Consider the following 21,885-nt stretch of genomic DNA (forward strand, 5'->3'; position numbering starts at 1 on the left):
CCTGTCAGCAACACTTGAGAGGTCTGATATTATCTGCATATGGTAGCGTGTCCCAATATACAGCAGCAAGGAGTTCTAATAATGTGAAGGGAAAACCGCTGACCACTTATCCCTCAACCAGAAGATCAAAGTAATGATGAGGCACTTTGCATTGGAATTTAATTTAAATACACTCAATGGGGGTTAATGGATACTCTGATGAGGCACAACACTTGGTTTCAGTCAAAACTTTTTACAGAGATAGTTAAGAACTAACTTTGCTTAAAGCCCCCACTGTAATGTGTTTCTGAATAAACTGATTTGTGTCAGGTTCCAATTTTCAACTCTCCACTCGCTCTTGATTGGATAACACTCCGCCCAGCCCTGATAGGCTTCTGGGCCCATAGGAGGAGGTTGCACACTCTGTCCATCAAATGCATCCCCCCCCCTTTAGAGCTTAAAAAGTTAAAATTAGCACTTGGAATTCAGATTGGAATTAAACTGGCAGCCAGCGCAGATCATTCAACATTGCTGAGCTCTTGATGACCACCAGCAAGTCCCTACACCAAGTCCCTGGGTGCCAAATTCCAAACCAGCTGGAGTTTCCAAACCATATGCAGAGGCAACCATTACAGTAATATAATTCATGTACACTATTACCTTGACTCTAAGTAGCTTTTATATACAGATGTACCTTGGTTCTGGAATGCCTTGTGACTCAAACATTTTGGCTCCCGAACGCCGTAAACCCGCAAGTGAGTGTTCCAGTTTGCAAATGTTTTTTGGAAGCCGACCATCCGATGTGGCTTCCGAGGCTTCTGACTGAGTGCAGGAAACTCCTGCAGCCAACCGGAAGCCGCGCCTTGGTTTTCGAACCTTTTCGGAAGTTGAACGGACTTCTGGAATGGATTCCGTTCAAGAACCAAGGTACGACTGTATATCCTTTACCAGAAGCAGCCTGGATAGCTCAGTTCATTAGAGTGTAGTGCTGATAATGCCAAGGTTGCAGGTTCGATCCCCCATATGGGACAGTTGCAGACTCCTGTATTGCAGGGGTTTGGACAAGATCTTTTCCAACTCTGCAATTCTATGATTCTATTTCTTCCTCATGGTTCTAAAGCAAGTGTGGGGAACCTCAGACCCAGGGGGCAAATGTGGTCCTCCAAGCTTCTATATCTGGCCATCGTTATTCTTCCCATACTATACCCCCTTCCCTAGCTCCACCATCTCTCCCCAGGCCCTGCCATTCACTGGTCCTGCTTTTGCCTTTTTAGAACGCCTTTTTAGAATGTGTCCTTGCCTTTTTAGAATGTGTCCTTGAATGCTGCCAATGCCTTCTGCTTGCTTGGATGGTGGGTGAAGAGGTATGTGTAGAAACTAGCCTCCTGTAAAATTTGCACTTACCCACTTACGCTTCTGGAAGGTTGCACAGAAGGAAAGGTGCCCCCCAGGCTGAAAAACCTCCCCACCCTTGCCCTAAAGCTGCCATCCCAGTGCTGGAGGCTATTCTGTTAGGGCAAATGGGGCACTGCCCCACCGACCACAGCTTGCCCTTGCCTGCCTGCTTCCTCACTTACAACAAGTCTACAGGGGCGGCACTGCCTGTCGGCTCCCTCCTCCTCTTCCTTAGTCTCAGTGTTACCTTTCTAGAACTGAGCAGGGAGGAGGATGGGAACAAAGCTAGAATTAGTTGGCTCTGGTTGTCATTGGACCTGGCTTCACCTACTAAGAACAGTAAGAGCTGTTCAACAGTGGAATGGTCTCCTTCAGGAGGCTGTGGACTCTCCTTCCTTGGAGGTTTCCAAGCAGAGGTTGGATGGGCCATCTGTCATAGACGCTTTAGTTGAGATTCCTGAATTGCAGGGGGTTGGACTTGATGGTCCCTTCCAACTCTACAATTCTATGATTCTATGACTGTTGGTCTCCCCGCTTTCTGCCAGTCCCAATGAGCATCAGCCACAGCTGCTCCCCAATGAAAACTCACCAGTTAGAGGACTTTTTGAAGTGAGCTGCCTGTGGGTGTGTAAGTAAGTGAATAGATAGACATAAATATCTATTGTGGACACAGAGCTGCTGGTCTGTTTGTATGGCAGACTAGTTTTACAGCAGCCCTAGGTACACTTTTATTGGGCTGTATTCCCCCAGAATCATCCACAGCAGTGTCACTGCCTTCTATAAATGCAGCTGGGACCCCTGTAAATAAAGAGAAATCACCGGCACTGGGGGAGATGGCTGGTCTCATTACCAGTCACCACACGAAAGGAAACAAGGCCTTGGTATCACCACCAACTTCATGAAGACAGACAATTCCCCTCTTGCTGACTCTGACATCTATGCTCTCTGCAACCTTCCCCGCCTCTGGCAAGTGCGTCATTTTCCCCACGACCAAAGTTCCATTATCCACTTTCATCTTCTAGCTTTATTGGCTTCCTGTGACTGTGTTAATGGCCCTTGCTTTGGACAAGCCCATGCAATAAGACCCCTTGGAGCATGTCATATGGTGACAGGCAGGACACACCGTCATTCTGAACCAAGCGGCACACAGAAAAACACTTCTAGGTAACTTCCGTTAAGACTATTAGAGACTACTTATTTGTTGTTAATAGAATGCAAAGGCTCCTGTTCCTAGGCAGGATAATCTTATTGCTATAATTCATATCCTGGCTCATTGAGAAAGAAACCTGGAGGGAACAGTAGCTAGTGGAGTGCATCTGCTGCGTCAGTAGTAGAAGGGAATGTATATTTGCATCTTGGAATATTAAAAGCGGCACCAGAAGCAAAAAAGCATAACTAGCATCGCACAGGGAAATCTGCTACACCAGCCTTCCCAACCTGGCGCTCCTTTAGATGTTTTGGGGTACAATTCTCATAATCAAGATTGGCTCTAGGGTTGGATTACACCAGGATGTAGCTCAGCTGGTAGAGCATGAAACTCTTAATCGCAGAGTTGTTGGTTCAGGCTCCACGTTGGGCAAAAGATTCCTGCGTTGCAGGAAGGTTGGATTAGATGATCCTCACGATCCCTTCCAACTCTACAATTCTATGATTCTTTGATTCTACTGCAATGCACTCTATGTGGGGCTCCCCTTACACTTGATACAGAAACTGCAGTTACTGCAGAATGCCGCAGTATACCTTGCCAGCAGGAGTGAGGATCTGTGTGCAGATACACCTCTTCTCAGAGATCTACATTGGTTGCCCATTTGCTACTGGGCCAGGTGCAAGGTGTTACTGTTATTATATAAAGCCCTTAACAGCTTGGGACCAGTTTACTTGAGAGATCACCTTGCTCCATATATGCCCAATCAGCCTGTAGAACTGCTTCTGTTACAGGTGACACATAATATCTGTTCTACACTTGTAATAAACTGATCTTTAAGTGTGGCAGCACCAACATTTTGGAAGTCCTTGCCTACTGGAATCAGACAGGCACCTTCTTTGTATTCTTTCTGCACCTTCTTAAAACATATTTGTTTAGGCAAGCCCAACCAGGTCTGCAGTGCAGCTGTGCCCTTTTTGATGGCAAGAGTGTACTTGATGTGATTGTGCAAGTTTGAAAGCACAGTAATGTACAACTACTGGCATATTCCTGCCTTTGTAAGTGTGATATCCTGTATAGCTTTTTCAAAGGACACCTAATCCTGCCCCCTACCTTAATTTTGTGCAGTGCAGTACTGAAAATATTCTACTAGATACAAAAAGCATGGCAAGTGCCAATCTTATCCATTTGTTACTCTCTGCAAAGATGCAGATCACAAGTCCAGAATTTTTAAACGGGGTGGGGTGAACTGTCATTTTCAATAGCTATTTCCTGAGGTAACACTCCTTGAAGTAATTTCATCCTCTGCTTTGTTTACACATTTGAGGGTCAACTCAAACATTGAAGGAAGCAGAAAGAGAATCAACAATCTCCAGAAGATCAAAGGTTCCTGGTTCACTATTCTTTATCTGAGGATAAGTGGTCCTGTAAACAACAGAAGGTATTGCTGTGTTGTGTGGAGTACACAATTCCAGGAGAAAGAAACCCTGTGACTTGTGAGAATCACACTGGATACTATCTGGCTGTGACAAAATAATGTCTATAGCTGTTGTGAATAGCAAAAGAACTTAGCAAACGGTTAGGGTGCTCTTGCAGCAAAAAAAGCTAATTCTATTCTAGGCTGCATCAACAGAAGTTGAGCATCCTGATCAAGTGAAATAATAGTACCACTCTGTTCTGTCTTGGGCAGACCACACCTGGAATACTGTGTCCATTTCTGGGCACCACAGTTTAAGAGTCTGGAAACCAAGCCTTATGAGGAACGGTTGAAGGAGCCTGGAAAAGAGGAGACTGAGAAGAGACATGATAGCCATCTTCAAATATCTTAAGGGCTGTCACATGAAAGATGGAGCAGGCTTATTTTTTCCTGCTCTGGCAGCTAGACCCCGAACAATCTTTTTATGTAACTGGCAGATGGAAAATTAGAAGTAGTTGTTATTATTATTATTATTATTATTATTATTATTATTATTATTATTATTATTAATGCTTCTTTCCTTTCCCCCCCCTTTCCTTTCTTTTTGCTTTGCTATGTTTGGGACCTCTGTTTGGGGCCTTTATTAAGGTCCAGGGATTGTGTACTCATGCGGGTGGTAGATGGTTGATGGTGGGTCCTGGGTGGGAGACAGGGTAATGTTGGTCTCCCAGGGTGAGAGGCTTAGAGGAGAAAGGAAGGACCCCTGGTGAGAGCTGGAAGGGGCTGCTACCTTCTATGGGTGGTGGGAGCTGAGAATTGCCTTTAGGAAAAGTCTCCGTATTTTTCTTACTCTGTTCATATTTTTTGTATCTGTTTTCTTATTGTAGTGTGAAAAGCTTACATAAAAATCTTATTTAAAAAAAAGGAATGAAAATCTGTCAAGGAAATACACCTGACATTTGTTCACATCATTTGTGGGGGTTTTTAAGCCTGAAAATTATATGTAGTAATTTTTTTCTACGTGGCTTCGGTGTTTCCTTTGCATTGAAACGAATAAGCAGTTATGTAAGGTACATGAGCTATGTTAAATGGCGGACAGTGAGACTAATAACATAGTATTTAGTGGAAAATGAACTGCAGTGGAATGGCAACAGCGCTGATCATGACAAATACAGGTGGGAATAGAAATTGCTGTCTTCTAATATCCCAGCCTCCAAGGAAGTGTTCGTGGTTGCATCCCAGTTCAAGTCTTTACAACATGTAAAACTTCTTTCAACTTCCACAATGTGGCTCCACATTCTCAGTTCCTTTATTATTTTGCCCATCTGAACATTGACGGAAACCTTAAAGGGGTGGGGGTTGGACCGGTCATTTTGTACTCTGTCCCCTTCACAATACTCTGGCTTAACTAATCAATCCCTTGCAGAATTTCAAATCTAATCCTGAATAGCAAAACGGCATGGGCTTATAGAGGAAGGGAGTGCCGAACAGCATGTATAATGAAGTGACCAAATAATGAACCTCAAAAATAATGAAGTGCACAAATCATGACCTACCAGAGGCTGAACCAGCATGTAATGAACCGTCGAATAACAAGCACATGCTTCAACTAATTCTGGCAAAGAGGCTTTTTGAATCCAAACAATGATTTTGCTTCAAAACCGTACTTTCAGACACAGGGTTTCAATCAGATTCAAGGAACTGCTGTAGTAGGGGCACCATTACACACAAAAACTCGGACACTCAAGCATTATTTCCTTCTCGGGTAGAGCAAGGCAAAATGTTCTTTGTTGCAGTGTGCGTGTCCACCTTCTCCATCTAAGTTACTTTGCTGTTCTGGATGGGAGAGGTACTGTCAGAAAGTGAATGGGAAGGAGCAATAATAGCTGATTCCGGAAAATGCAACCGTTTGCTTAGGAGAAAGCCTTAAAAAGAAGCAACCCCACATTCCATGACAGCCTTCTTTAACTCTGGGTCCCCACATGTTGCTGGACTACGATTCCCATCATTCCTGACCAGCTTGCTGGAGGTAATGGGATGATGGGATATGTAGTCCAATGATATCTGGAGAGCAGCACATTGGCTACCCTTTCACTGACCACTTCTTTTTCTTTGGTCTCTGCTTTTCTTTTCTGCTGGCCACCACAATAATCCCTTCTAGGCTTCTTCTCCAGTACCATAAGCAAGGTGGCACAGGTGATTCATGCCTAGAAATCTTCGATCTTGAAATCTCCATCTAGTACCCCTCCCATGGCAAGTGAGAAAGCAACAGCTGGAGCAAACCACCCCCTGTATTCCCACTCCCCTTCATTGGCAGGCTCCTTTCATATCTTTGTGATACAGAAGAAGAGCAACTCGTTGGAATTATAATGAATGAATTTCAGCTGCTATTCTCTTTTTCATACAGACTCCACTGATAAACACTTTTCAATCATAATAACATCTCAGCTTTTAGTAGCTGCAGGGGGCTATTTCAGTGGTATATTTTTCTTGTGTGTGTTTGTACATAAATCATGCTTCTGCAAAAGCTGAGTTACACACCCCAAATCACCAGGAGTTGTTATAAATCTAAATCAGGCTCGTCAGAAAAAAAAGAAATACTTCTTAATATACCTTCCCCCTCCCCATCTGTATACTTTTGTCAAGTGCAGGAGTGGGATGAGGGTTAGAGAAAGATAGAGAGATGGGAATCATACTTTTTATTATGACCTTTCCAGCAACATTTAGAAACTCTATTTCAATGAATTACAGATACATCTAATCCCAAATACAAAAACCAAATGGTTACTCGAGATGTCAGAATCAGGAAAATAAATGACTTGTTCCACTGCAGTTGGGTGACAAGCTTCCTTGTGCTCATGTTTGCACATTTATTTTTATTTAGAAAATATATGTTCCCTGCCTAATTACTAAACTCTTTGAGGCAATTTACAATGGCTTGGATTTGGGGCTAAAGGGTTGGGTCCAATGCTAGTTCTAATCAGAGTAAACCCATTGAAGATGATCGATACAGCTAACTTAGGCCCATTGACTTCAGTGGGTCTACTCTGAACAGAACTTATTTGGCTACAACCACAAAGTTCATCGAACTTAGTTCCCATTGAACTAAATGGGGCGTAAGTCATTAATAACTTGATCCATTGATTTCGATGGGACTGAAGTTCAACTAACTTAGACAGGATCCAAATCAATGATTTCAAATTCTAATGAGAGAGACAAGAGTGGCTACAGAAGGATGAAAAGTGTGCACAAGCACACACACAAACACACCCCGCCTTATCTTCAGATGTGCCTGCTACCACTCTGCTTCTTGCTCTCTGAGCCATGGAAGGTTTCATACAAAATGGCGGCTGAAGCAGCCCAATGGTTCTCCCTCACAGGGGCAGGACCTCCTCACCCAGACTCCTGCCACCTCTCAATGTGTTTGCAACTTAAACTACTTGCATAGTCAACACTGCACTCAGAATGGAATTACATGAAATGCTAGGCATGTGACTATAACTAGCAGCAAGCAGTCACCTCCACATTTCCCATTATGACATCTCCACAGGCTATATCCCCACACATCCCCGTTCCATAACAGTGCTTGATGTTGATAGAAAAGGGCATGCATGAGATAACCTGGGGTAACCAAACCAAAAGTGCCCTCCAGGTACTCCTGGACTCCAATTCCCATCAGCCCCACTCAGAATGGGCAATCACCAGGGATGTTGTGAGCCTAAAAACACACTTGGTTTTTCATCCGCTGAAGAAACTCTCTTTTTAAGCAGTGCACATACATTCTTTCTCAATGAGCCTTTTAACTCATTTCAAGGTCAAGGAAGAAGAAGAAGAGAGAGGGGGAATTGTGCATTTTTTCCCAGTGAGAAATCAGATCCTTACCGAGAACGGTCAGCCGGGCTGGTCTGGAACGGATGGCTGCTTGAATGGCCTGGCACTCATACAGAGCATCATCTTGGAGATCTGCTCTCAGGATCTTCAGGTGATGCTCCCCTGACAGATGGTCCCCCACAACCAAGTAGCGTGGGTAACCTTTGGGGTACAAAATGCAAAGAAGAATAGAGCTGAAAAACAGCACACTGTTTGACCGAGTCTTAGCAGGGTACTGACAGAGGTTGACCGCTATGGGCTTCATCTCCCCAGTTACCTATACTGTCATAGGGATAGAGACGCCCCCCCCAAAAAAAATCAGTCCTTCCCAAGTTTGATGATTAATGAGCTGCGAAGCCGAGGCAGCTTGGCACGCTCTCCTGTTCCCCCCCTGCTTTGTTTTTCAAGCTATCAACAGCAGGATTTGCTCTCATGAACCACAAGAAATACAAATGAAGGGTTTGTTTGTATTTAGCTAATTAGATGACTAGCTGAGCTGGTATCGCACAAGCAGGCAGAGACCCAGCTTGCTAAAGCAGACCCAGCAAAGTTAATTGCCAAAGTTGCTCAGAATGATATGTCAGCCATATTAGCTCCTGTTACTCATTTCCTGTTCTGAACTTTGCAGAGAATGGCTATCAGAAGATATCCATAAATTTATCCATAAAGATAAATTCGCAATCAGAGGAACGTAAAGTATGTGTGTGTTATACTGTATATCCAGCTGGCTGGCTGCTTCATATTCTGGAAACTGGAAGCAGAGAGAAGTACCATGGAAAAGGAAGGAAGGAAGGAAGGAGGGAAGGAGGGAGGGAGGGAGGGAGGGAGGGAGGGAGGGATAAAATGCTTCCCCTTATACCTTCTTGACGTCATTCATTGGAACAGAGCTCAACTTTTGCAATGCTCTGAAGAAGCGCCTCTCTGATACACCAATCACCCCCATGGGTACAGTAAGAGAGTGCCTCAAATCATTGCTCTGAGGCATGGAGAAGTATTCCCATTTTACAAGAGACTCCTGAGGCCTAGAGAGAGTAAGGACTGGAATTTTTATCAGTTTCAGGCATACAAGGGGCTGAAATTCTGATTCGCACAACATAGCAAAATGACGTGGTGCTTAAACCCACAGAGGTTGCTCCATGTAACAAGCCATGCATGTGTGCACATGTATGTGCAAGGGCAATTCCCTATGCTGCTCCAGTCATATGTGGATAGCTGTACAGGTAGCTGGAATAGATATCAGGAGGGGTAAGCGAGGTTAAAGCAATGCATGTTTTTGTAAACATTTTAACCAACTTACAGGTTCTATTTACAATTAAGCAGTATATAATGTTTTAAGAAATAAGGAAATTGTGGGGTGCAGAAGACTTCTTGCATTTAATGTCAGTCTTTGGTAGAGTTTGCAGACCCTCAAAGAAGCATAGTAGCCCAGCTTTCCCACTCTCCCAAAGGCCTGTTTGGATGCTCATCAGCATCACATATGAGCAATCACATCAGCGGGAAGAGGCTGAGTTGCCAAGCCCTTCAGTTGCCAAGCATGTCATATTTATATTGTGTAGAGCCCCCTCCCATTAAATTCTGAGGGCAAATGTTTGCAGTAATCAGTAGAGCGTGAGACTCTTAATCTCAGGGTTGTGGGTTTGAGCCTCATGTTGGGCGAAAGATTCTTGCATTGCATTGTAGATGACCCTCGGGGTCCCTTCCAGCTCTACGATTCTATGGGTCTATGAGCCTCCTCTGCTTGTGGAAGGTCTCTGCATAAAGCAGGGCTCTACATCACTCCTTGAGCATGCTCCCCTCCCTTGCATGATTGCTCACACTCATTCATGGTGACTGCTTGAACAGGGTTCGTGTCTCCCTATATTCCAAAGCTCTGCCACAAAAATCGCAGTGCTGGAAGAGAGGGAATCATTTCTTTGTTGGCACAATACATGGTCCCTTCCCCCAGTACATGGAGGCAAACATCGCCCAACTTAAAATAGACTAAGGGAGGCTGGGTTTGACAGCCTGTTAATAGGACTGTGACAATGTGCTTCAGTTTATCCCTTGTTGTAAACTTCTCGGAGCCTGAGCTGTCGATGAGACCGTCCCCCACATTCCAAGTTTTTACTGGAAACAATTCAGAGGCTTATGTTCTGAATGTCTTTCAGATGTTCATCAATAAAATCTAGGACCTACCATGCACCATAGTCTCCAGGAGGACTAACAGGAACTATAAAATCTCTAGTTTCCTCCATTTCCTCCATCCCTGCCATGTATGCTGGGACCCTTTTACCACTGAGTTATGGCCCCTCCCTAACTTCTCTCTCTCTCTCTCTCTCTCTCTCTCTCTCTCTCTCTCTCTTACTGCACTAGCTAACTTTTTAGTGAAGCTGAGACTCACTCAGTTCCCCCTCTCAAATACTACTTAATACATATTTCATGTTTAAGCTTCACTCATTGTTCCAACAACCCACCTCCAAAATGGGCTGTTGTTTTCTTTCGCTGCATCTAATTTTCCAGATGCCATGCAAGTCTTTTGTGATCCCTGTTAGGTTCTATAACTTGATGATTGCAGTTGAGCATCTCAGTCTGAACTGCTGCGGGTCTTGCCCTGGTAACCTATGGGGTGTCAGCCTGTGTGCCAAAACCACCTCTGGTCAAAGGAGGGAATGGCAAGGAAATAGACTACAGCAGTAAGGATGCCTATTTACACCAATAGGCCAGAACACATCAGGGACTCAGCTACAATAGTAAAGAGAAAGCGTTTTGGATGCATTATAAACATGCAACACCAGATGGCGCTGGAGAGAGGAGAAAATTCTTGGCAATTTTCCATAGCGGGTTTTTTTTCTTTTGTTATAACAAGTTAATTTCTGACTTACTTATAGTGGTTTTTTTCTGTGTGTAGATCTACCCCAGGTGACACAGTATATAAAATGTTCCATGTCAGGCGGGCTCATTTATACAGGACACTCTGTCCTTTGTATTCCCTTGCTGGCTTTGCATTTGCCATCAGTGTTCTTCCTGTTTCCCTGCACCCCACCTCACCCTGCCCTCGGCTTAACAGCAGCTGGAAGTGGTCAGCATTTGTTTCTCAAGCCCATATGTCATAACACGTAACAGGAGCTGCCGCTGATGTAAGCAAATCTAGAAGGCTTACTTGAGAGATCCCGGCCTACGCCGAGAGCGAGTCCATCTTTAATCCACAGCACAATTCCGTTGTACTCTGGGATAGCACACAGCAGGGTCACAGGCTGCCCGGCGATCACTACCTGGTCTTGAGGTTGCTGGGTGAAAGAAGATGCTGGGCCTGCAGAAAGAGGGAAAAGGGGCGTAAATTGTTGATGCTGTTATTTATGAATTTATATACCGCTTAATGCCACAATAGACATCTGATACAAAACAAAACAAACCTCAGCAACAATGATACAAGAATTAAAACACAAATATGTCCCTCAGCTTAACTTACTTCACAGGGTTGTTGTGGGGATAAAATGGGGAGAGAGACAACCATGTATGCCACCAGGATTTCCTTGGAGGAAAAGTGGGATAAATTACAATAAAATAAAGTTCACTTGCTGCATCCAACTGTAGTAATTTTTAAGCTTCTGAAGCCTGTTAAGGCTCCACCACCCCTAGATGAGAGAGGAAGAGGCCCTGTGCCCACTGGCTCCACAAATCCTGCTGTTCATTTGCTGTTGGTGGTATAATGCCCTGCAAATGTCCCGAAAAAATTGGGACATGCCATTTTTTATTGAGAGAGAATGGCAGCCATTTTGGTTGCTGTGAACTTACACAATATCACAGACACCAAAATGACTACTATACTCTCACCCCCCCAAAATGGGAAGACGGTATCTTGAATACAGTGGTACCTCAGGTTACATACGCTTCAGGTTACATATGCTTCAGGTTACAGACTCCGCTAACCCAGAAATAATACCTTGGGTTAAGAACTTTGCTTCAGGATGAGAACAGAAATTGTGCTCCGGCGGCGCGGCGGCAGCAGCAGGAGGCCCCCTTAGCTAAAGTGGTGCTTCTGGTTAAGAACAGTTTCAGGTTAAGAATGGACCTCTGGAACGAATTGAATACATAACCAGAGGTACCACTGTATTGGTTTCAAAGTGTTGGAGGGTATGGGGCATGTCTGTACAGGTGAGTGTGCCTTATATGCCCAGGCAACCCCTGCAATATCATCTCATAGGACCCCTTAGCCGACATGGAATTCTCTAAGATTCAAGGCCTATTTGGGCATTCCCCTTCACATGATTAACAACTGGATGAGAGGGAAAGTGGCGCAGGGACAACAAGCACAGCCCCCACTGTCACTTCCATGGCCTATTCTTGCCAGGAATTCCAACAACCATGTCAATGGATTTGAAACTAATATTTGCAGTTCCCATTCTTGGCCAGAGAAGGAAAGTGATGTGCCTGGCACCAGTTCAAAACACAAATCTGGACCTCTTCACAAATGTAGGAAACACGCAAAGCGGGGAATCTGGATTGTGTTCACTGTCTCCACATATTATCTCCTGCAATTCATCTGAAAGCCTGATGGAGGCTACATATGTATAAGTTGCAAATGCATAGGTGCAAAGGACAGGGCTCTCAGGTGAAACATGTAAAGAAAGGGTCCCATCTACTGAATGGTTTGCTCCGTTTTTTACCATTGTTATTTATTAATATTTATTAAATTTATATACTGCCCTTCATTTGAAGATCACAGGGTGGTTTGTGGTATAATAACACAAAACACATAACATAATTAACAAGCCCGATACTTTTGAATTATTATTTTATTAAACCCTATACCACCCTTCATTACATAGTAACGATTAAAAACAATTACAGCCCCTCCCCAGTTTAAAAGGCTATAGGCCTGCGATAAGAGGAATGTTTTTGCCTGGTGCCTAAAGGTATTTAATGAAGGTGCCAGGCAAGCCCTCCCTGTGGAGAGCATTCTACAAGTGGGGAGCCACCACAGAAAAGGCCCTGCCCTCATGTTGCCACCCTCTGGACCTCTCATGGAGGAGGCACATGATTTAGTAGTGTCTTTTGGATTAGCCCTGCTGGTAGAACAATCTGATCATTGTATTAACTCTAAAAAATTGTTAATTCTAATGGCTACTTTTATCTTCAAGCCCATCAGGGATTTTATCTTCAGGCCCATCAGGGATTTTTCTTTTTGGAGGGGAAATGGGGATGCGGTGGGGGGGGGAGTATCCTTTAAATTAGGGGTACTGCCAATACAATACTAGAAGGCTGGTGGAAATTTTGTCTATAGTGTTCAGTTTGCACAAAGTCACTCTGGGGACTCGGCTACATTAGTCAAAAAACAATGTTTTGAATGCGTTATAAACATACAACACCAGATGACGCTGGAGAGGAATAAAACTGTGATTTTAACATTGCTTTCCCCTTTTTATAACAATTTAATTTTTGACTTATTTACAGCATTTTTTTCCTGTGAGTAGATCCACCCATGCACTGTTGTCTGCTTTTATTTTTAAAGCCAAGCAAACTAAAGGCAAAAATTTATACCTCGAAATTTACATCTATTACACGCATGATACATATAAAAGATACTCCCACGCAGAACAATATTTCGGCAGCATCTTTAAAATTAATGCATGCATATTTTAATACAGTTATATGTATACTTGTATGCGCCTGTTTATGGTCTAGTTAGTTTAGGAAAGAAATGGAGGACATTTTCCAATTGGAAAAATTCATGGCAGCAGGTGCTGGAATCATACATGCTAGCAAGAGGTAACACAACTCACAGGCTTCAACTTGTTTCTGTCCATCTGGTAAGAAGCACTTCTGAGGCAGATTCACATTTCTAACCCAACATGAAAAATGGCCCAGTAGCCATTCTCCAAGGCTAGAGAAATGTCTAAACTACAAAGAGAAGGGAGGAATGAGAGGAAGAAATTTTATTATTTCTGATTGGATGATTTACCTGGCTTTACTAGGCACTAACTGCAGCACCTAAAAGCAGCCTTAGCTTTGACGTGAAAGCAGATTAGGGTTCTATTAAGGTGTTTAAAACTTTCTTTTTAAATCCCCTTAGCTAGTTTTGAATTAAGGGGAAACGTTGGGGGAAGAGAAAAGTTACAATTTTCAGCTTAAAAGTGAGGGGGGAAATTCACAGGATATAAGTCCTGTTCATAAATAACTCTCGCCATTGAATGAACAAAAGCTCAGCATGGGTCTAGTCCTCCTTGAGGAAGAGCCGTGCAGATGGAGTAGAGGGGGAGAGCCAACAATTATAAATCCCAAACTTAAAAGCAAACAGAATGTATCTTTTGAGCACGCTCAGTTGGCATCTGCTGTGATTTCAGCAGACTAATGAGGCCTCACCCCATTCGATGGCATCACCAGGGGGGAAAGTAAAACGGCACATATTTTTCCATGTGCAGGCTTATAGGCGCTGCTGCTGCTGGGATAATATGCATGAGGGATGCGGTAAGTGGCTCATTAAGCAACTTGACAGCATCCCTTTGTACCCACAGATGAATACAAAAACTGCTCAATTATCACGAAGAGAGCCACCCCTACCGTCTAATATTAGAGGCTCCTGATTGTCTCTCCACTGTGGGCAATGGCCCTCATTTTCTTCTCCTTCTCCAATGCAGAAGGCACAGTAGAGGCCTATTGTGGAATAAAGCCACTAAGAGAACTAATTTACCACCACAGTTTAAGCAATAATCTTCCCCTTTCCCTCCAGTTTCAAAATGCAACTGATCAGCATTGGACGGCGCTACACTGCAGACAAGATGGCAAGCGCGAAGCAGCGTCCTCGAGCAAACCACCGTCAAGCCATCTGCCACAACAAAAGCTGAAGAATCCACAACGCCAGAGCTGAGATGTTCCCCAGCAATGGGATCACTCCAGCAGACTTTTAGAAGCATGACCAACACCATGGGAAGCATTTGTAAACTTGAAGACAAGGGGCTGCAGGTCAGTGGTAGTGTATCTGCTCTGTGTTCAATCCCCAGCATCTCCAGGTTGGGCTGGGACAGGCTCTTGTCTCAAATCCTGGAGAGCTGCTGCCAGTCTGTGTAGACAGCATTGAGCTAGGTGGACCAGCTGAATGGCCGACCAAGTATAAGGCTGCATCCTATGCCCCCCCCAAGCTCCAAAAAATTACAGATGAAAATAGGAAGAACTTGGATGTTGAATGCCCTTCCTTACCCTTGCCATCACCACCTGAACTTCTCCACCTACAGGTATGCACACACTTCTTTATTAGCTGTATATCCCAGATTTCTTTAAGGGTGCCCCATGTAATCCATACGGGGTTCACAAGTGGTCTGTCATTCAAACATTTACCATACATGGATCTGCTTAGCTTCCAGTGAGGTTGCTGGGTCATGTGTCTTAATGTCTAAGAACCCCTTCTTCTCTTTCTGTCCCAAGTAGCCTTTCCTACAATGGACTGCACTCAACTTCCCTCTTTACAGATTCCTTAAAAAGAAAAAAGAAAATGTAGTATCACAAGAGGTCTGATTATAGCCTTATTATAGAAAAGCTGCATCTCAACTGAACTCCACATTTACTCTCTGGGTAGGGCGTTAAGGTGGTACCCACTTTGCATGATCAGTCCTCACTGGCCTCCTTGGGTATGTGTGTTATCTTTTCTTTCTCTAAAGATTTGATTTTACTTCTGCAATCTCTGCAGTTCCCCAGAGCTGGCTGATAACTCAACCCCCCCCCATGTGTGTGGTGCCATTATGACAACATAAGCATGAACATCTGAAATAGAAGGATTGGTCTTCTCACAACAATCAAAGCATGTTGTTGTTGTTTAGTTGTTTAGTCGTGTCCGACTCTTCGTGACCCCATGGACCAGAGCACGCCAGGCACTCCTGTCTTCCACTGCCTCCCGCAGTTTGGTCAAACTCATGTTTCTAGCTTTGAGAACACTGTCCAACCATCTTGTCCTCTGTTGTCCCCTTCTCCTTGTGCCCTCCATCTTTCCCAACATCAGGGTCTTTTCCAGGGAGTCTTCTCTTCTCATGAGGTGGCCAAAGCATTGGAGCCTAATCAAAGCATATTGCCACCACAAATAATTTAAAACACTTGAACTTCCCATTTGGCAGCCTTTTTCCTCCTCTGGGGCAGCAATGTTCAAAGGGGAACAGTTAAGTTCAGCCAGGTGTGCCCCTTAAACACCTTCCATAGTGATGGACAGGACCCGAGGCTTGCTGCTCAGGGCTATGGGACCCGATAGGGACCACACTGGAAGCTAACCTGAATCATTTGCCTGGAGTTATGGGGGTGGTGATACAGGAAGGCCTCCCTACTCACCCTTTGGGTGGCTAGGGAAAGCACGTGGCAATGTATCTGTACTCCATTTCCCGTAGGCAGGGTTTGTCACCCTACTGGTAGAAGGCTTGGACGGGTATATTACCGTTAAGTTCTACCACTAATAGTTTTTCCTCTGCAGGTGGCTTGTGTTTAAAAAAAGCAGGCTATAGTTCAACCCCCACGCTGTGCCTGACTCTTTTATTTCCACCTTCAGGTTGCATGCATCCCATACTAATCCCAGCACGAGGCACACTTAATATAGAGTATCAGGATTCTTCCTTCCCCACTGTCCCACTGATAACTACGTGAGTGAAACCAAGCAGTCCTTGAAAACGTGAATGAACTCAAATAGAAAGAATGATTATGGAGATGAAGAACCTTTCATCCGTGTGTGAACATTATTCCCAACGTGGCCACTCCATCTCTGACTCCTCTGTCCTTGTCCTTAAAGGAAACTTGTTTAGACATGGCTGGGAACTGAGACCTCTAAAAACCCTGGCTTCTTCAACAACCACAGGAGCATAGGAACCACTGCTGATTAAACACTTTCCCCAGATTGTTCAGTGTGCTAACATGAAATGACAGAACATCATTTTTATTATTAGAATGTAGGTGGAATAATGTAAATACCTTTCAAGTTACAGATAACATTTTCATCAGCTGCCATTATTATATTACCTGCCTAATGCATGTGGAGGGAACCCTTTTCAGCTCAAGGATCACATTTCCTTCTGGGCAATCTTCTAAGAGGTTGCATGCAATGTTGGTCATACTCAAGGTAAGGTAAAGGTAAAGGTAAAGGGACCTCTGAGCATTAGGTCTAGTCGTGGCCGAGTCTGGGGTTGCGGCGCTCATCTCACTTTATTGGCTGAGGGAGCCAGCATACAGCTCATGTGGCCAGCATGACTAAGCCGCTTCTGGTGAACCAGAGCAGTGCACGGAAATGCCGTTTACCTTCCCGCAGGAGTGGTACCTATTTATCTACTTGCACTTTGACGTGCTTTCGAACTGCTAGGTTGGCAGGAGCAGGGACTGAGCAACGGGAGCTCACCCCATTGTGGGGATTCGAACCGCTGACCTTCTGATCAGCAAGTCCTAGGCTCTGTGGTTTAACCCACAGCGCCATCCGCGTCCCCCATACTCAAGGTAGACCTGTTGAAATTAATGAGCACGACCAACATGAGTCTCACTGAGTTTCACTGAGTCTACTCTGGGAAAGGCCAATGTTGGATCCAGTCCAGGTACTACATTGCACTGATGGGTGGGGCTAGAGGCAAACCTGGGCAGACCAACAAATAAAATTTTTTACCTTTGTACAGTAGGCTACTTTCTACACACATCCCTCTCAGTCTTCCCCCCATGAATGCAAGAACATAGCCACCAAGTGTCCCAGAAAAAAGGAACATTCTGTTTTTTGCAACAGGTAGTGGCAGCCATTTTGGGTGCTGTGACCTCATGCCATAATCTAGCCTTAAAAAAGTGCTTTTTGGGGGAAGATCGTGAGGTGGGTCCTGTGACTCACCTGGGAGCACATACCGGAAGACACGCATCCCAGTTTTTGATCTGTATTCAATTCCTGCAACTTTCATGCGTGTTCACCCACAAGTCTGCTCTAGCCTGCTTCGGCATCAAATTGCACTAATTTCACACAAAAGTGAACATTAATATAGATATAAAAATATCTGTTTCTATAACCCATGTTCTCTCAAAACATGCATTTTAAACACAAGATATACGTATGCTGAGCTGAAAGCACTGTCAGTCACCGTATTTTTTGCTCTATAAGACGCACCAGACCACAAGACGCACCTAGTTTTTGGAGGAGGAAAACAAGAAAGAAAATATTCTGAATCTCAGAATCCAGAACAGCAAGAGGGATCGCTGTGCAGTGAAAGCAGCAATCCCTCTTGATGTTCTGGCTTCTGGGATAGCTGTGCAGCCTGCATTCGCTCCATAAGACATACACACATTTCCCCTTACTTTTTAGGAGGGAAAAAGTGAGTTTTATAGAGCAAAAAATACGGTATTTTGGAAAGTGTAAAAGCCGGTCAGTAACTAAATTCTGATTCACATAAGAAGAGCCCTGCTGGACGAGACCAAGGGCTTATCTGCTCCCATAGATCAAAAGCCTAGTCTGTTCACACAGAGTTCACCCAGATGCCTATGGGAAGCACAAAGGCAGTGGAAGCCCAAAGGTCCACATCTCTGTCCAGGAGACAGGGATTAAGTCAGCTCATGTTGGAATGCACAAACATCCAGTTCCAAACTCCTGAAGCATCCTTAATCTTTGGGAAGTATTGAAGGTCAGGGGATGTTCTGGAGGGATAACCAATGGACTGTGAGGTGCTGCATTTTTGAAGGGGAATGAAGAAAGTCCTCTTATCCAATCCCAAATAATGTCCTGTAGGTATATGCACAAGGCTCTTTGGATTCTGGCCCTTATATGCAAGCATTTTTTATTTTTTTAAAGAAAAACACCAAACGATTCTGCTTTCCTTTCTCTCCAAATAATTATAGGATTATTCACTAGTAAATGTGTTTAGCATTGCAGTGTTATCCTATTAAGTAAGAAGCATATTCATGCTCATACATAATCAATTGTGGCAATAAGTTGAGAAAAATCAATGGTGCAACAGAGCAGAAATATTAGGAAGTGACTGAGATGGGAAATGTTCATCAAATCACTTTAAGGGCTATTTAGTCAAATGAATGTAAAATTGACATTCTTGCCATATATCATGGTTAGCTTTGAACGTGCATTTGCTACGTCTCAACTCATGTACTTGGACATGTGGTGCTACCAAGCATGCATACAAATCCACATTGAAATCACATGTTTCTAGCATTTCTGAGTATGTGCTTGAATATAACTAGCCTCTGATAAGAATCTGATACAGTCAATACACAGCCAAAGCCAAATAAATCCGGCTTAGCCAGGTAAAGGTTAGAGAGACAGGAGAGAAACCCCATTCAGTTCAATTTTTTATTGAGAACCCATCAAATTTGCATTTTCCAAACCAATATGCAATCCTTCTAGCCTTCCAAACTTCACTTCTCTGAATTTTATGATGAAGTTCTCCAATCCAAACAATGCCCATGGAAAGCCACAAATTAGGGAAAAGGTTTGCATACCTTTGCATATATTGATGAAAATAACATATAAAACACATTTGGAAAAGTGCTTGCAAAATTCTGTATATTGGAAGAAATTTGCATTAAAATACCGATGCATTTTGAAGAGTACTATTTTTAACAGAAATGTGGAGAACTGAACTTAAGACTACAAAAATGAGCAACCGAAACGGACAGATTTCCCCATCCCTAAAAATAATCAACTTCACTAAAAGTCTTATGAAACCATCTGCAAATGGCAATCCTTAAAGCTGTGCTTCTCAAACTGTTAATCACTACCCACAGGTGGGACCTGACATGCTCCTGGGTAGATCACCTTAGGACGACTTTTTTTCCTTTGAGAAGAAAGGAGTGAAGGCAGTATGAGTAACCAAAAGACAGGGGAGAAACAGGTTGTCAATATTTTTTAAAAAGTGTTTTATCAATACGCAACACATTTCACAGTTCACAAAAAGCAAATGGAAATCAAGACATGTCAGGGAAAGGGAATTTGCACATCACTCATTGCTATCAGAAGGGCCTGCAGGCCAGGTCAAGACTAAGAATGGAAGAATTGGTCCTTTTCAGTTGCTCTCAGTTTCTCATTTCGAGCCAAATTTCTCCCCTATTCCTAGACCTCTTGCTGCAGACTATGGGCAGGGACAGACTTGTTAAGTGAATAAGGAGGATGCAGTCCACATAACTCATACACTTTGGAAAAACCCAGTTCAACATCATGTGTATTTTCTTTTCTCTCCCCTGCCCTCAGCTTTCTTCCATACTTTCAGTTGATGTTAAAATGGAAAACTGATGGTGAGATGCTTCAGTGCAGACATCCTCAAAGGCACAGCACAATGTGCAATCTTAGATTCCAGGGGTTCCAGGAGCTTACCCAGGATTCACGTTTCCTTTTGGAATGAGGCACATTGGAAACTGTGGTGTCTTTATGATATATTGCTTATTTACACATATATACAACCTGAGCCTACGATGGAGGGGTTCACACCATTAACACCCAAAATGGTTTTTGTTTCTCCTATAGCTGCAGCCTTGGTGTCAAACAGAAATCAAACATTGCTCTGTCTCTGTTTCTCCAAGCTTGCTGATTTTTCCTCGACTTACATCACTTCCTTTGTTCCTTTAATGGCCCATCACCCAGGAGATCACCTCATCAGGAAGCTAGTCTGTCTTATACTTTAACACTTACTGGATCCAGGGGTTAGAAGGGTCTCAACATACAGCCTACTTCCCACAAACTCATAACAATAGTTTGGGGACAAAACACACACTTTAGATGCAGACGGTTGCAGGTTCAATCACTGGGATCTCAAGTTAAAATATGTCAAGTAGCAAAGCTTAGAAAGACCTCGGATTGCTGCTATAAGTATTAAGTACTTGAGACAGATCAGAGAACCTCAGGGCTTCCTTTACCAACCTCTTGCTGCTATTTTGACCGCAGAAGGATCCAATCTTGGAAAACGAGTTTGCCATTTCTATAGAGCAGCAATGGGGACCACGTGGCCCTTCATAGATTGATTGACTCCAGCTCCTGTCAGCCCCAGCCAGCATGGTCAACAGTCGGGGTGATGGGAGTTGTAGAGCAGCAATATCTGGAGAGCCAAAGGTTCCCTACCACTGATGGTTCAGTAGCCTCACTCAGCACTGGGCAGTTTCACATACGCATTCGTATCTCTTTTTCCTTCATTGCTGGCAATGGGATCTGGCTGTGCTCATGCCGCTCTGGTTCACAGCCAACGTATTTATTTCAGCTGGCAACTATCCTGTGCTAATACTGATATTCCCTACAGCCTAGCATTTTAATGAGGCTGCTTTAGGAAGGCCATCATAGATAAAGTTTCTCAAGGGGGTTTGTGAGGTTGTGAGACTACTTCAGAGGGTTGGGGCGGAGGGAAACCATGGCGTCTGAAGGACAACGAAAAGATAACTTCTACCAGCAACATTAGGAGGAGCAAATTCTTTTTGTTTTGTTTTGTTTGTGAATACTGTCAACTCTGGGGGCATCAAAACATACCTCTTTGACTACTCCTAACTCCCCCGTGGTCCTGGGAGGAAGATTAGTTGCAAACAGCTCTCACATTTTTGTGACCTGATGAAATTCCAGTTCAATCTCCAAGGAGTCTCATTAAAAATCAAGCTGGCCTTGAAGGCTGCTAGTAACACTTTTTTATTATTCTGATTTAAAGCTTTCCTAATTTAATTTTAAGACAACTCTAATCAGCAGCATCCTCCCGCCAACACACATATTCTGCCCCGAGGTCTTTCGAGTTGCAGTGTTAAAAAAAGAATAAGGCAGTGGGAACCATAAATACATACAGACATGATGGTTAGGAAGTGGGGTGGTGCAAATCATTTTGTTGTTTTCTCCCTCTGTCTTCCCACTAACTAAACATTTCACAGCCTGCTCCATAATCTAAACAATTCCCAAGGCAGCTTAGCTGCAAAGGGACAATGTCATAGCACATCAACAACTGGGGTGTGGGTGTGGAAGGAACGGCAGGGGAAGAGATTGTTTTATCGGCAAGAATTATCAGGTTGTCAGCTGGGAGCAGCGTAGGCTATAATGAGAAAGCAGCCACACAAAGTGGTGTCCATGCCCTGTGAAAATGCCCATTAAGTGAGGACTTCATTTGGTAACTGCCTCTGAAAGGGAAGAACT

General features: G+C 43.8%; 1 protein-coding gene across 3 annotated transcripts in view; it reads right to left on the reverse strand.

Annotated features, from left to right (window-relative positions):
* KIRREL3 (kirre like nephrin family adhesion molecule 3) overlaps positions 1 to 21,885 on the reverse strand; it is a 761,553-nt gene that overhangs the window by 280,694 nt on the left and 458,974 nt on the right. For all 3 annotated transcript variants that reach the window (XM_081171663.1, XM_081171662.1, XM_081171664.1), the window contains exons 4-5: positions 10,945 to 11,094; positions 7,818 to 7,967 (exon numbers count right to left, since the gene is read on the reverse strand). In XM_081171663.1, the coding sequence (XP_081027789.1) occupies positions 7,818 to 7,967; positions 10,945 to 11,094 (300 nt within the window). The remainder of the gene's footprint in view (positions 1 to 7,817; positions 7,968 to 10,944; positions 11,095 to 21,885) is intronic.

The sequence above is a fragment of the Podarcis bocagei genome (assembly GCF_964188305.1).
Source record: "Podarcis bocagei genome assembly, chromosome: 15".
In the NCBI taxonomy this organism is placed as follows: domain Eukaryota; kingdom Metazoa; phylum Chordata; class Lepidosauria; order Squamata; family Lacertidae; genus Podarcis; species Podarcis bocagei.